The sequence below is a fragment of the Vicugna pacos genome, chromosome 28, assembly GCF_048564905.1.
Source record: "Vicugna pacos chromosome 28, VicPac4, whole genome shotgun sequence".
In the NCBI taxonomy this organism is placed as follows: domain Eukaryota; kingdom Metazoa; phylum Chordata; class Mammalia; order Artiodactyla; family Camelidae; genus Vicugna; species Vicugna pacos.
Window position 1 is genome coordinate 10,661,452 of NC_133014.1, and position 15,274 is coordinate 10,676,725.

The 15,274-nt window shown below is 44.1% G+C and overlaps 1 protein-coding gene and 1 non-coding gene across 5 annotated transcripts in view; one reads left to right on the forward strand and one right to left on the reverse strand.

The window, feature by feature from the left end:
- Positions 1-5,774: 5,774 nt before the first annotated feature.
- On the reverse strand, positions 5,775-5,847 carry TRNAI-AAU (transfer RNA isoleucine (anticodon AAU)). Its single transcript has one exon. It is a non-coding gene; the product is annotated as a tRNA-Ile (tRNA).
- A 1,692-nt stretch (positions 5,848-7,539) lies between these two features.
- Positions 7,540-15,274, forward strand: part of TMEM87B (transmembrane protein 87B) — a 41,102-nt gene continuing 33,367 nt past the window's right edge. Inside the window, exons 1-3 of one of the 4 annotated variants that reach the window (XM_072951465.1) lie at positions 7,540-7,782; positions 11,380-11,440; positions 14,531-14,622. In XM_072951465.1, coding sequence (XP_072807566.1) covers positions 7,624-7,782; positions 11,380-11,440; positions 14,531-14,622 — 312 coding nt within the window. In that variant the 5' untranslated portion in view covers positions 7,540-7,623. Of the gene's footprint in view, positions 7,783-8,596; positions 8,733-11,379; positions 11,441-14,530; positions 14,623-15,274 lie in introns of those variants that run through there. The other 3 variants (XM_072951464.1, XM_072951463.1, XM_072951462.1) reach the window with 3 other exon arrangements.

Genomic DNA, 15,274 nt, shown 5'->3' on the forward strand with positions numbered 1-15,274 from the left:
GGGTCTTGCCTTTTGAGATCTGTTAGCTGGGATCAGAGCCCCGCTTAATCTAGGGCTAACTATTCCCCACCATCGAGGCAAGCACGTTTGAGCACTCTGCCCTGTGCCCTGCGAACTATGAAGTGTTCTAGGTCTGCTAATGGGAACAGACACCTGCCTGTGGTACTGCTCCTTCTTATTCTTTGGGGTAATTCTTGGCCTCAGGCAGTTTCATCATATGCAGAAGCTGATCAGTTCTCTGCTGAGGATTTGGAGGACCTTCTAGAGGGCCCAGGATTCCCTCTCTGTGCAGCCCCCTCCTCCCTCTATTCAGCCCTGCATACGAGCTGCCTTACTCACAATGGACTCCCAGCCTGTCTTCTGGCCTCAGGGAGCCTGCCAGGCTCTGCTTTGGTTTCTCCTCGCCGAACTGTAGCCTGAAACCTTTCTCAAGCCAGTAAGCTGGGCCGATCATAGGGCTCATCTCTTTTTCTTTTTTTTCTTTTTTCTTCCTTTCTCTCAGGGATACCTGTTCTCCATGGCCCGATGTCCAGTGTCTGTGGTTTCACTGATTTGGTCTATTTTGTGGCTGCTGCTGTTGTTTTAGGCAGGAGGCTAAGTTTGGTCTCCTATTACTCATCTAGCAGAAGTCTTTAATGTAATTTTTTTTTAATTTTATAGAAAATTCCAGGCATACACAAAAATAGGTAGGATAGCCATGTAAATGCCCATGTATCCATCTCCAGGCTGTGAACAATGCTCAACTCGTTGCCAGCCTTGTTTCTTCTGTGCCCCCACCCACTTCTCTCCCTCTTGTATTATTCTGAAGTCTATCGCAGACATCATGGAAACTCACCTGGAAGCACTTCAGGGTGAGTTTCCGCAGTGCTCCTTTATCTCCGTGGCCCGCCCACATCCCTCCTGACTTTTCACTTCAATGTGCCTGACTGACTTCCAGCTCTCACTCTCTGCATCTCCTGGCTTAAAGCCTTTCTTCAAAAGTGAGGAAAGCTACTGTGCCCTGCTCACAACAGGCTAGAATTGCCAGTGTAATCAGTGCCCTCCACCAAGGACTAACGGGTGTGAAGAAATAAACGCCCCCCCCACATCCCTCTTGTGAGATGACTCGGGGGCACGTGTTTCACCACTTTCCCCCAAGTCTCCTGGTGGGATACGTTCCCTTTGCCCGCCGGGATAGCTGACTCGCTAACAGCCCCTGTGTTATCTGCGTTCCCTCCTGGTCACGTTTGCTCACTCCTTGTATCAGTCTGTGAGGGCTTTATAACAAAGCACTGTAAGCTGACCAACTTAAACAACAGAAGTGTATTTTCTCACAACCCTGGAGGCGAGAAGTCTGAGATCAAGGTGCTGGCTGGGCTGGTTTCTTCTGAGGTCTCTCTCCTTTGTTTTCAGATGGCTGTCTTCTCCCCAGGTCCTCGTGTGGTCTTTTTCCCTGTGTGTATCTGGGTCCTAATCTCCTCGTCTTATCAGGACCCAGTCATATTGGAGTAGGGCTCATGTATATGACCTCATTTTTACCTAAATCACCTCTTTTAAAGGTCCTATCTCCAAATACAGTCACATTCTGAGTCAAGGCGGGGTGGTTAAGACTTTAACATATGAATTTGGGTGGGGCACAGTTCAGCTCAGAACACTCCCTTACTGGTGTTTACTGCACCTCCCAAATGAAACACTTCCTCTCAAATCCTTATCTCAGGGTCTGCTTCTGGGGGAACTCAAATGAAGGAAATCTCTAAAAGAAAAACTCTTGGAAAAAAATAACCACGTTCCCCCCAGTACATCCTTGATAGCCACACTTCAGGGCTTTACCTTGTATTATCTTGTATTATTGGCTCTTTACAGGTGCACCTCCTCACAGTGATGGCCGGGACCACATCATAGTTCCTATCCATTCTAAGCAGTGCCTTGGATGTAGGAGGTACCAATACTGCTTGATTTGCTTAAGTCAGTGATGTTATTCCTAATATTCCTTGGAGACTGGGTTATAATAGAATAGCAAGGAAGCAAACAAAAATCCTAAATAACAAATAAAAGCGTTTGTTCTCTAATAATGTAAAATCCCTGCCTGCTGAGTCCATTCCCAGCAATCTGTACAAATGTGAGATCCTTAGCACTGAGTCAGGCACACAATGCTTGTTGACCAAGTTAAGATTTTAATGATTTAAATTAGAGGAATATACAGCATCATCACCTGAAGTTGGAAGATGAGATCTCCATTCAAAAGCCTTTTAAAGTAGATACTAATTTATATAAAATATCTGCAGTCTGCTAGTGACACCTACTGGTGAGGATTAGCTAGTGTTCTAGAAACAAATTTATTTCTCAGTGCTTTTGAATGTTGATGGTTGCATAACAAGGGGTCTGTGTAAAGCATTAGTAAACAATAGAAATATTTGTATGGCATATAATTACAAGTTTCTTGTGAAAAGGACCCATTAGAAATTCAATCTCCTGAGCCTCAACTCAAAACTAAAATCAGAGTACTGTTTTAAAAAAAAAGTTAAATGAGCGTAACTGGATGAATGTGGGAAAGGTGCTTTATATAATAATCTTTCAACATTTCTCATAAAATCCAAATATTTTAAGTTAAAGTAATAAATCAACTGTACATTTTTTAAAGTAAAAGGTGAAAGATTTATTCGATCTGAAAAGAAACCAGAGTCAAATGTACAAATTTTAAATGCAAAAAATGCACTTACCAATTTTTGGTGTTGATCATACCCAGATGTTTCTAATTAACAGTACTGAAGTTCAGGGTCAGCTCAGCTGCCTTTCCATTTCCTCCCACAGCAACGTCTGGGTCATGCTGCAGTTTTACACCAGGTGAAAGAAACTCCACTAGAGGAAAAGCTAGTCCAGCCGTTCCTGCCTACAGTTAGTTATTCACAAATCTTTGCTTACACTTTTTGGTCCTTAGATGATCTCTATCCTAGGATCTAAGTTTATAAATTGAAAATTATATTGTAGCTTTTTAAAAAATCCCAGAAGACTCCAAAGAGAATGCATAAAGAAAGCACTCTGCTTGGCAATCAATCATCAAACTGTTTTTATCAAATAATCATAAATATTTCATCCATTGTGGAGGACACTTAGGTGGAGATCCCTGTAGGAGATTTGGAAAACATGAGATGCCTATCCTATTTTTCAGTTTCGGAATATTTTTCAATTTTGAAATGGCTTTCAGACTTATAGAAAAGTTGCAAGAAAAATACAAAGAATAACCAGATTCCCCAGTTGTTAACAGTTACTTCACTGGTTTTACTATTCTCTCTTTCTGAGTGTGTATTTTTTCTTCCTGAACCGTTGGAGAGTAAGTTCAGACATGATGCCCATAGCCCGAAATACTTCAGTGTGTATTTCCCCAAAATGAGGACATTCTCTTACAGTGTGATGACAGTACAGTTTTCATGTTCAGGAAATTAAAATGGATAGAATACTATTTTCTAATATAGAATCCTTATTCAAATTTCACCAATTATCCCAATAATCTCATTTATAACAAAAACAATTTGTTTTTCTGGTCCAAGATCCAATCAAGGATCAAAAACCTCATTTAATGATCATGCCTCTTTAGTCTGTAAGTGTTTTTCAGCTTCTGTTTCATAACCTTGACAGTTTGTAGGAGTACCAGCTGGTTATTTTGTAGAATGTTCCTCAGTTTGAGTTTATCTGAGGTTTCCTCACAGTTTGACACAGCAATGCATTTTTGGCAGGAATACCACAGAAGTGATGCTGTTTCTTTTCAGGGCACCAGGTTGTGAGACATGTCATGTCAATCTGTCCTACTCCTTGTGGTATTAACTTTGATCATTAAGGTGGTGTCTGCCAGGTTTCTCTGCAATAAAATTACTATTTTTCTCTTTGTAATTAATAAGCAGTTTGTGGCAGATACTTCCTCATTAACTTTTACTAATTTTAGAATCCAATTGATGGTTCTGAGTCAATTGTAAGTATGATAACAAAAGACAATTTTCTAACTTTATCATTCCTTCTATGTTTATTTCTTGGTGTCCTACTGTAAAGGAAGAGGTTTTCTTTCTCTCCTATTGATTGATTGATTGATTGATAATAGACATCCTGATATGTGTGAGGTGATATCTCATTATGGTTTGAACTTGCATTTCCCTGATGATTAATAATGTTGAGAATCTCTTCATGTACTTGTTAGCCATTTGTATGTCTTCTTTGGAAAAATGTCTGTTCACTTCTGCCCATTTTTTAACTGGGTTGAGGGTGTATTTCAAGGAAATTCATAGAAATGAGATTTCTGGGATAAATATAAACGTTTATGAGATGTCACAGGTTGGGTTTCCCAGGAAGTTACTCTGGGATGGAGATTAGCATGCAGCAAGTTTATTAGGGAAGGCTGTTGGGATCTACCGGTGGAAAGGGGGAATGGAAAGAAATAGGATTAGGCAAAGGGAGAAATATAGTAGCTATGCTGTGTCAGTGGAGGCCTCAACCAACCCTCCTGGGAATTCTGCTGCTGGGCTGACACTTCGGAGTCATTTGGACTTGGAACAGGCGGTGGGCATTTGCATCCTCATGTCAATCAGTCATTGGATGCAGGGCATCCCAGGAAGGGATGTGACCTTAGATGAGGTGGCTCTCTTCAGCTGAAGCCAAGTCCTCCAGTCCTGCATGGATGTCTGGGCATCCCGAGCATCCACTACAGCCCACCTGTTGTGATGCCTGAATCAACTGCCTTGCAGGAAGTTCTGGGAGCAGACCTCTCACCCCTGGATTCGGGTGGGCCTCCTTTTCTGGGGGAAACTCAGTGAAACACACTACAGCTCCTGCCACTGCATCTGGTCTCAGAGCCCCGAACAGTACTCACAGTCACTCTCCTCACCCTCAGGTAGCGCCCCTGCCCGTCTCAGCGTCTCACCTGTTTGCCTGGCCCAGACCCTCATAGTGAGGAGTCTCTGTGCCCTCTAAGCCATGGCTGGTGCACTTGTCCTTTTACAATGAAAATGGGCAAAGAAATAGCAAGAGGCACCCAAGTGAATCATTTTGGAGCCAAACATACTTCTTCCCTGCCCCCAGTGTAACCACTGTCTTGCCTCCTGGAGGACAAAAGTTATAAAAAGTGCCCACTGAACTGAGAAGTCATCTTGAGACTGAAAAATAAAGCAGACCGCTCCATATAACCAATGAATCCGTTTATTTGGGGTAATTTACTCACAGGATGGGATTGGAGGACATGATCCGCAAGCATTCGCAGCTGCATTCCCCACCACCCAGGGTCCACTGGGACAATTTTATAGTTAACATAGGGTATGGGGGTACATGCTTGAAAACAGGACGTGCGTTCCTAAGTCAAGATTTATAAATGGGTAGCTAGTCTCGTGGGTGCTAGGAATATGTCAGAAAAGGTTTTCATCATAGTTTGGGGGCTAACAGCATAGAAGCCATCTGGTTCTAATGATTATTAAATAATAGGTCTCATTTGTTTATTTTTGCTTTTGGTTCCTTTACCTTAGGAGACAGATCCAAAAAAAATATTGCTACGATTTATGTCAGAGAGCATTCTGCCTATGTTTTCTTCTAGAGCTTATTGATAGCAATGGGGATAACAGGTCTTGGTAAATGAAAACTCTGTTGTTGGACTTCGGCATAGCCTCCATCCTTGCCACAGTGGCTACTCCACTCATGGCTAGCACTGGAATGCCTGATAAAGAGGCTGGCTGATAGCCACCGGCCAATTGCTTTTTCTTTCCTTTGTTTTTCTTTTTAAATAGTCATTTTATTTATTTATTTAATTTTTTTTTTAATGAAGGTACCGGGGATTGAACCCAGGACCTCTTGCATATTAGGTATGAGCTCTACCACTGAGCTATACCCTTCCCCCACTGGCCAACTGCTTTTGTCCATTTATTTACCAAGATTAATTTAGCTACTACAGTGCCAAATGTCCAGCTTGCCAGAATCAGAGGCCAATGCTGCGTCCCCAACCAGCTAACTATATTCTCTTCCAGCCCAGAAGGTGCAGCGGTTCATTTTGTTAAGTTTAAACACGTATTCTGAGGATGGACTTGCCTTTCCTGTCCACGGGGCTTCAGCTAGCACCTCTCTGAGTGTTGGATTTTTGGTTTAGAATCCCACATAACATTGCATCAGACTAGGACTCTTTCTGGTAACCCCATTCTCCTTGCTTAAAAACCATCATTGCCTCTTTGATGTTCTTAGACTACAGTGCTGTCTTCCTAACATGGCTTAGGAGGACCTGGATGTTCTGGTACCATTTAAATATTCCCAGTCTTACCAGTGTCCATCTCACACCAACAGTTAGTCATCTGGTAGGTCTTTCTGTTCCTCCAGGCCTCAGCACAGGCTGTCCTGTCATAATTAAAACACCTTTAAATCTACCCCTTGCTCTCACATCTAACTTACCCTTAAGTTTTACTGTAAGATTTAAATGTTATGTCCTCTCCTCCCACCTGACTTACCTTCTAAATCTCTGGTGAATGTTCTTGTGTGACCCGGCTACACTATTATCCCTGCCCACATAGAAATGATCACACTGCTTACTGGGAAAGGCACAGATGGATGCACGTGCAATCTTTAATAGACTGTATTGGGCTGTCAATAATTCCTGGCTGAAAAAGTGACCAGATGACTGATAAGTCCAGGTCCTCATGACTATAAATCGATCCTATTTTACATTAATGATAACGTTAAAGCAGGACTGTACTCTGAACGTTGTTTACATACAAATAAACTGCTGTAGTTCTCTTTGACAGCAATACATTTATTCAGCTCTCACAGTCGAAAATGCCTGGTGAAGTACACAATTAGACAGACCCAAGCTCTGCCCCTCTGAGCATTAAATAACCAGGCAATTTTATGTGTTCTAAAAAATAGTAACTGCCCTACGGACGTTATGCTCACAACACAATGCCTTGGGTTCAACTGACCCGACCTCAAAACACTTTCCAGGCACTTACTGTGAATTCAGAGAACAATTTATTTCCCCTGAGATGAGGGGGTTGGGATAGAGGTAAAAGCAGCGGATTCAAGAAATTGAAACACACGGAGCAGAACTTTAGCTAGCAATGCCATCTCACATCTCCTGCTAAGCATCCGACCATAGTCCGGCGGAGTCTGGGACCTGAGCTTTCTGCCGCTGGCTGAAGCCGCCTCGGGCTCCGACCCAGTTGAGTCCCGCCTCCACACTCCGGCTCGGCCCTGAGCCCCGCCCCTCGCCTCCACGCCCAACCCCGCCCCCACACTGGCCTCGTTTCGAGCCCCGCCTCCCCTCCCACCTCGCCTCCCTCCTCGCTCCGCCTCTTCTCTCCTGGTCCAGCCCTATGCCCCGCCCCTCGTCTCAAAGCCAGCGCCGCCCCTACACGGGCCTGGTCCCGAGCCCCGCCTCCTCTCCCGACCCCGCCCCTTCCTGGCCCTGCCTCCACGCTCGGACTCCCCCCTCCTCCCCCTCCTTCCCTGTCCTTTCCACGCCCTGGCCCCGCCCCTAGCTCCACTCCCAGCCAGCCCTGAGCCCCGCCTCCATTTCCCGCCACACTTCCCGGACGCGAGCCCGCCTCCCGGGGGCGGAGCTGCCCCAGGTGCGGGCCCGGGGCGTGGCGGGCGTAGTGGAGCGCCAGGTGCGGCTTCCGCGTCGAGATGGCCGTCGCCAGCCGCGCCGGGGTCTGGCTCCCGCCCGGCCGCCGCCTTCCCGCCGGGGGCCCGCTGCTGCGCGTCGCCCTCTGCCTCCTGTGCTGGGGCCCGGCGGCCGTGGGCGCCGTCCCCGAGCTCGGGGTCTGGGCCGCGACGGTCAATGACGTAAGTGGAGTGTCGGGACCGAGGCGAGGCGGATCTCGGGCCCTCAGGGTCCTCCCGGGGCTCGCTCGGCCCCAGCAGCCCGGCGCCGGGCTTGTCCATCTGGCCGGGCCTGCTCGGGGTCCCCTCTGGGCCTTTTGTCTGCTGTGGGCGGGGAGCCGCCCCCTCCTCAGGCCCGACCTAGGCGGTGGGGAAGATCTCAAGCTGGTGTGCGCGGGGCGGCTCAGCCTTCTGAACCCTGTTACTGCTGATAAGTCCTGCCCCTCGCTCAGCTCTGCGGCATCTTTGGATTTGACCCTTCCTCCGCCCGGGTGCAGCCACAAGGCCACATCTGTGAGGCCACAGCGTAGACACTCCAGGGCTTCAGTTTCCGCATAAATTTAGAAAGCGCTTGTGCCGCTTTCTTTTTTTTCTTTTCTTTTTTCCTTTAAATGAGAAGGGAACTTGCAGTAGTCACCCCACCCCTCTTTCCGTCATCTTGGGTTCCTGAACTTCTCCAGGGCTCCTGTCACAGTTCCGGGAGTGTGTGTGTGTGTGTGTGTGTGTGTGTGTGTGTATGTTTAAATGGGGCGGGATGTATAATTAAGGGATGTTTGCAAGGCTAGTCTGGAGGCATGAGTGCCTGGAAACTTCCTTTCCAGGGCAGGCCATTTGAGAACTTGGCATCCAGTAGTTACATGAACTGATGTGGGAGGAATGCCGGGGTAGAAATTTGGAAAGATTTGCTAAAGAGGGACAGGAAGCCGAAGAGGCGTTATCTCTTGCGTTTCTAGAGTCAAATGATTCATCCAGCTCTGTTCGTGATGAGTATTTTCTGCATGTATGGAATCGATGTCCGAATTCTAAGGGGCAGAACTTACATTTTGATTTTCTCAAAATCAAGAAAAGAAAATAGTGCCAGAGGCTACGCATTCTGCCTACAACAGGAAAGCTACATGGAAGAAAGAGAGCAGGTATCTCTCTGAATCTTTAAGACCCAGTGCAACCATTTCTCTCAGGATTCTCCTGCGTTTGTGCCCTATTTTGTACACCAGTGTTAGAGCCTGCATATCTCCATTATTGAACTTCTCTAAATGGCAAAAAGCAGAACTCAGAGAACCACACTTAAGATCTCTCATGCTGCTTCTGTAGTGAATGAGCAATAGCATAAACTAAGCCGGAATAAATTGGAAGCAAATCGGCTGCATACAGATTACTTGTATATATGAAAAGATCTTTGCCAAGTAGACTTCGGATGGTGTGACGCCAAAGGCCATGGAGAGAAAATGACTTTGCTTCCTGCATGAAGGAGAGAGATTTGTCTTTGAGTCCTGCGTAATCTGCAGTCCTATGTGACTCAGACCAGTAGCAGTCCATGAAGCTCCTCTTTGCAAAGAGTAGGCTGATTTTTTTTCCCATTTCAAGTTGTCAGCACTTCAGAACAGGAAAGTGGAGTTTTCTTTCATTTGTACCGCAAATCTATCAAGAAATGGTTCTGACTGTAAGGGCACCAGTTTGAGTGCCTGCCATGAGCCCTGTACTGCACTGGCCACTGCTGTTGCAAGGATGAGTTTTAGACACAGTGCCCTCTCTCAAGAAGCATATGCAGTAGTAGGGACAGCATCCTCTAAGAATAGATAAATAAACCCAATTACCTCTTCCCACCAAATAAATACATACATACATACATACATACATACATAAATAACAAAGTAGTAGGAACAGCAGATCTGTGAGTAGTAATTACACACACAGTGGCATTCTAGGGGTATTACTGGAGCACTGAGGGAGTCACCTAGCCCCACTTTCTGGAGTTGGTGCCTGGCCGGGTCTGCAAAGACGTTACCTTGGTAAAGAATGAGGGGAGGAGAGAAGCAGCGTGCAGAAACTCTTGGTGTTTCTGCTGATTGAAGGCAGAAGTGTTCGAGGGGACTTGGGCCACCGTAGCCTTCTGTGTGTGAATTTGACCTTGAGCCTGAGGCCAGGGATCTAAAATTAAGGCCCTGTGGGGGCTGAGGCAGGTCACATCAGTGAGGGAGGTGAGCTGGGTCTGGGACGGGGGGCCTCATGGGGAGGTGGTAGACTGCAGATACACGGCCCTGCTGAAGATGGCAGCTGTAATTCGTCTCCAGCTGGTGGATGCTGCAGGGTAGCCACTTTTTTTAAAAAAAATGTGAAGCCAAAATCCATATTTTTATTATGTCAACTAATTCAAAGTTTTTTTACAAGGCCCCTTGTGGGCCCAACAAACCCCACTTATAGTTTGGATTAGCCTCCTGCCCCAAAACCCCAGTAGCAACTTTGGGGTATGAACGAGGGAGAGTCATTGAAGGGTTCTAGACATAAAGGCTCATCACCGTGGATGCTGTCTGAGGATGAATTGTAGGCTCAGTTCTGGAAGCAGAGGTACCAGTTACTGCAGAAGCATAGCAGGAAACGTCAAGGGCCTGAATTAGGACAGTGGCGGCAGGAATGGAGAGAATGGGAAGTGTCTGTGAGACAGAGTAGGCGTGCCATGGAAACTGGGGGATGGAGGTGAGGGACCAGAAGGAGCCGTGGCTTGGGTGGCTGGGGATGGCATCCCCCACAGTCAAGGTGGACGGTGCAGGGAGGGTTGCTGGGGAGCAGAAAGGACAGCATCTGGTTTATTGCCGGTGAGTGTGGAATGTCTGTTGGACTTCCCAGTGGGTGTGACCTTTAGGTAACTGGGTGTGTGGATGTGCAGCTCAGAGGCGGGGTCTGGGCTAGGAGTTCTATTGTTTATTGTGGTTGAAACTGCGTTGAGAAGAGGGAAGAGGTGATAAAGAGATGCTTGTCCTATCAGTGTTTTTCTTTCATTCCTAAACATTTGTTCATTTAATAAAAATCTCACAGGATTTTTATTTTTAGTGAGGGTAGGCATTAAATAAGTAACAAATGTAGGGGCTTTTGAACTAGGCTTTCAAGGGTAAGACAGAAATAACTAGATGAAGAAAGAGCAATAGGGAAGGGTTTTTAAGTGAGTTTCCAGCTTGACCTCAGGTTCTGCGGGCAGGAAGGAGTATGGTGTTTTTGAGGAACTGAGATAAGAGCTCGAGAGAGGTGGACAGGCCTTGGTTATGCAGGGCGAGCCGCAATGGGAACTGGTCTGTTGTAAGGACGGAGTGATAAGCCATAACGACATAGGCAGAGGGCTGGTGGTTTTAACCAGAGTGGCTTTATGTTGTGGTGGAGGGGTATGGCTGAGCGGTAGAGCGCATTCTCGGCGAGGACGAGGGCCAGGGTTCAACCCCCCAGTGCCAACGTTAAGGAGGGAAAAAAAAACCCACAAAGTGTATTTATGTTGATACCAGGAGAGCAACTGCAGGTGCACAGACAGGTCCTCTATCCGAGCAGCCCCTACCTCCTGTGCGCTGCTGGCCCCTGACGCCTCACGGCCACTGCAGGGAGTAGACATGAGGGACAAGGCTTTAAGCCAGTTAGTGATGTGATCAGATTTACGTTTGAAAACTAATCACTCTGGTCATAGGGAGGAGTGAAAAGATTAGAACGATATATTTTCCACGATAAAACTGTACTCTTAAACAGTAGAGAGAAATTTTTTGACAGAATCTTTCTATAATTCTTTGTTTTTCATTTTAGAAATCAGGACCTTTGATATTTAGAAAAACTATGTTTAACTCTACGGAAATCAAGTTTTCTGGTAAGTGTAATAAACTAGTATAATACTAAAATAACGATAAATTATAAATGAGTAATATCATGTAATATAATATATTATAAACTAATACATTAACTTTACAAACTAATATAACATAATATTTTATATTGTAAACTAGGCAAATGTTTTGTTTTTAAGTGGTTCTAACATTCTTTAAGTGTTTCTTTTGTTCCCGTCAAGTCTTGGTCATTTTCAAGAAGGGGTTTTTCTGATCCTTCTCAGGATCCTGTCTTAGAAAATGTAATATGAATCATTCTTTAAAAATTATAGTTAAAGTCTAATAAAGTAGTTCTCAGGAAAAAGTATTTGACTTCTGTGAAATTTGACTCTGAATAAATTCCTTTTATTAATATGTCAAATGCCATGATTGTGATGAAACCTTTGTACCCCTGAAATTTTTCTAAAAATACACATGATCATAGTATGAAATAAAAATTCCTAGACGCTAACAATTTAATTAGGATTTTAGGCCTTATGAAAGTGAAAATATTTGCTAGAGACTGCGTTGTCTGTATAAATTCTGATGTGTCAGGGCTGCCAAGTCATAGATCTGGAGGTTTTCAGTATTTTTAATGGGTTTACATTGGATCACTTACTGTGCTCTAACTCCTCTTAGTGTTTCTAGTAACTTGAGTAGGTAAGTTGGTTGCCAGGGTTAAGGTTTTGGGATAAGGAATAGTTTTTTGTCCGGTAGAGCAAATTGGCTTCGTGGGATCCACAGCCATGGTCCCCTTTCCCTCCCACACCATCCTCTGATCATGTGTGGTCTTTGCTGACGGAGGTAGGCTGGCCATCAGCTGGAGAGCAGAGGCGGTTCAAAGCAGCTCAGTGATATCATAGATCATCAGTGGTGATAAGAGCCTGGTAAGAGGAAATTGAAGCCCACGGTGGGTGAGGAAAGCAATTGGGCATCTAATTGCTTTAATAAATTGATGTCTCAATGTCTAGACAAATAAAATTTAAAACACCAGTGCAGACCAAAAATAAATTTACGTGGGGGGAAAGAAGTTATATGGACCAATGAAGGACAGAATTTGATTTTTTAAAAGTCAATATGTAATGTCTGAGATCAGCCTAAAAGTAGACCACAATCAAGACAGCGGTATTAACATATCTAAAGAAAGAAAGAATGAGGCAGCAGAAGGGAGTTAGGAGCCAAAGAATTAAAAAATGAGGGTTTAGTCAGGTAAAAGCTGGCAGTCTCCCAGTGTTGATGGGAGAAGAGGTCTTTCTTGACCTGTGGCTGCGGCTCTAACATGTGGCCGGCGGGGGTGGATGCGGTCCCCGGCGGAGCCTTGTTGTCCTGCTGCCACACTCACCAAGCAGCCTTCTCATCACACGGGCATCCAGGAGGGCATGCGGAAGAGAGAGTTAGTTGATCATTATACTTTAACTTTACAGTTATTGTTTATTTTAAGTAACTGGGCATTCCAGTTTATAGGTCTACATCTGTGGTGTGGTAAAGGAGTGACTGAGTCTCTGTGTTCTCACAGAGCCAAATTTCAGTGCCTGCAAAGTTAAGCCTTGGTCCCTTGGGGTATGTGTCCATGCTGTTTGGTGGATCAGATGTCTGGCTTTCCCTTAGGTGACCCCTCTTAGCTGCCCCATTCAGGATGCAGTCATGTGGAGCCACTGTTGAAAATCTCTCGGTGTAGTTCATCATATTAACAGAATAAAAGAAATATACCAAATAGCCATCTCAATAGATACAAAAAAGCCCTTGAAAAAACTCCACACCCATTCATGATGAAAACTCAGAAAACTAGAAATAGAAGGAAACTTCCTCAACCTGATAAAGGACATCTGAAAAATCTATAGATTAACATTATACTATCAGTTCTTCCTAGACTGATATATAAATTCAGTTCATCCCAATCAAAATCCAAGCAAACTTACATAGAAATTGACTAACTGTTTCTAAAACTTATAAGTAACTACAGAGGACCTAGAATAGCCAAAGGAAATTTTAAAAAGAACAAAGTTAGAGGGCTTTCACTATCTGATTTTTTAACTCAACAAGAAACTACAATAATCCTAACAGTGTGGGACTGTCATAAGGACAGACACATAGAACAGTGAAACAGACTAGAGGGCCCAGAAATAAAGCCACATACATAAGGTCAATTGATTTTCAACAAAGGTGCCAAGGTAGTTCATTAGAGAAAGGATAGTCTTCTCAACAAATGATGCTAGAACAGCTGGGTATCCACACTGAAAACAATCTCAGCTCTTACCTGGATCTCGGACTGAGACATTCTCTCTTCACCCCTCCTCTCCCCTGCTGAGGCTCATTTACGCATATGTTAGACTGCTTGATAACTGTCTCACGGGTCACTGAGGCCCTGTTAATTTTTTTTTTCAGTCTCTTTCCTCTCTGTGCTTCACAATCAGTATTTAATAGCTGTTTTCGCATTCTTTTTGTTTGTTTGTTTTCACATTCTTGTCTGCTAATTCTCTCATCTTTGTCATTTCCATCATCTTTGTCAAATTGACTGATTCATATCATGTTATGAGTCAAATTTTCCTGCTTTATATACCTAGTGTTTTTGTTTGGATGATGGATATCATGAATTTTACATTCTTGAGTACTGTGATGTTGTAGTCCTTTAACAGCTTTGTTCTGGCAGACAGTTAAGTTTCTTTTGGGTCAGTTTGATCTTGTCCAGTTTTGTTTTTCATTTCTTTTAGGATGGATGGGGAGTAGCCTTTACTCTAGGACTAACTAAGCACCACTGATAGGATGTGACTTTTCTGTGTCTCTCCTGCTTGGTGTGTTTAATGAGACCTCCCCGCTCTGGCTAGTGGAAACTCTAGAACCAATACTGGACTTAACATATAGATGAAATGAACAGTGGTCCAGCAATTTTTGGTTAACTGTAATCATTTAATTTAATGAATTTATCTGTCTCACTTTGCATTGACTTTTGGGGGGAATTAGGTAATATTTTCCTTGTTGTTTCATTAAAGTAGCCTATTTTAAACTACGTTCTTGAAACCTTAAGTTTACATTGGAGTATATGTACATATATATATATTTTTTTCATTTAAATGAGACTTTCTTTTTCTAAATAGTTAAGTCATTCAGCTGTTCGGGGCCTGTGAAGTTTACCATAGAGTGGTATTTGGAGTACCATACCTGTCACAATGAATATCCTGATCTAGAAGTAAGTAAAACTGATTTTTTTTTTAATGTATGTAATGCTATGAAGGAAAAATTATAAGATCTATTAGCTCACCAAGTGAGGAGGCTAGAAATAGAGATTGTGGTTTTCGAAGTGCCACAGATTTATTTTGGGACTTAAGACGATAAATGCTTTAATTGTATCAAAGTATGTGCTTTCTGAGAATACAGATCTTTTCGTTTCCTTGCGTCTTATGAAAAATGTTTGTAAACGTTTATATCAGGCTTGTAAGAACCATCGATAAAGGGACTGTGGGTCACACACAAATAAGAATCAACTTCATTTAAGAAATGCAGAAGTTTCACTTCCTTCAAAAAATTAGTAATAGGGCACCTAGGACTTGAGTCAGCAGGAGTAGATTTAGTGAGTTTAAGTAGGTTTGAGAAAGAGCTGAGGAGGGGAAGGGAGACATCGGGGAAAGAAGAGGGGGAGTGTGAGAGGAGGAAACAGGCTGGGCTCGGCTCCGTGTGCATTTCCTGAGAACGAAGCTCCTCACCTAGAATCCACAGCACAGTTGTCAGAGTCAGGAAATTTAACATGGATAACAATACTGTTATCTAATACACAGACCTTATGCACGTTTTACCAGTGTCCCAACAACATCCCTTTTAGCAGCTTTTTTTCCCCCTTTTCT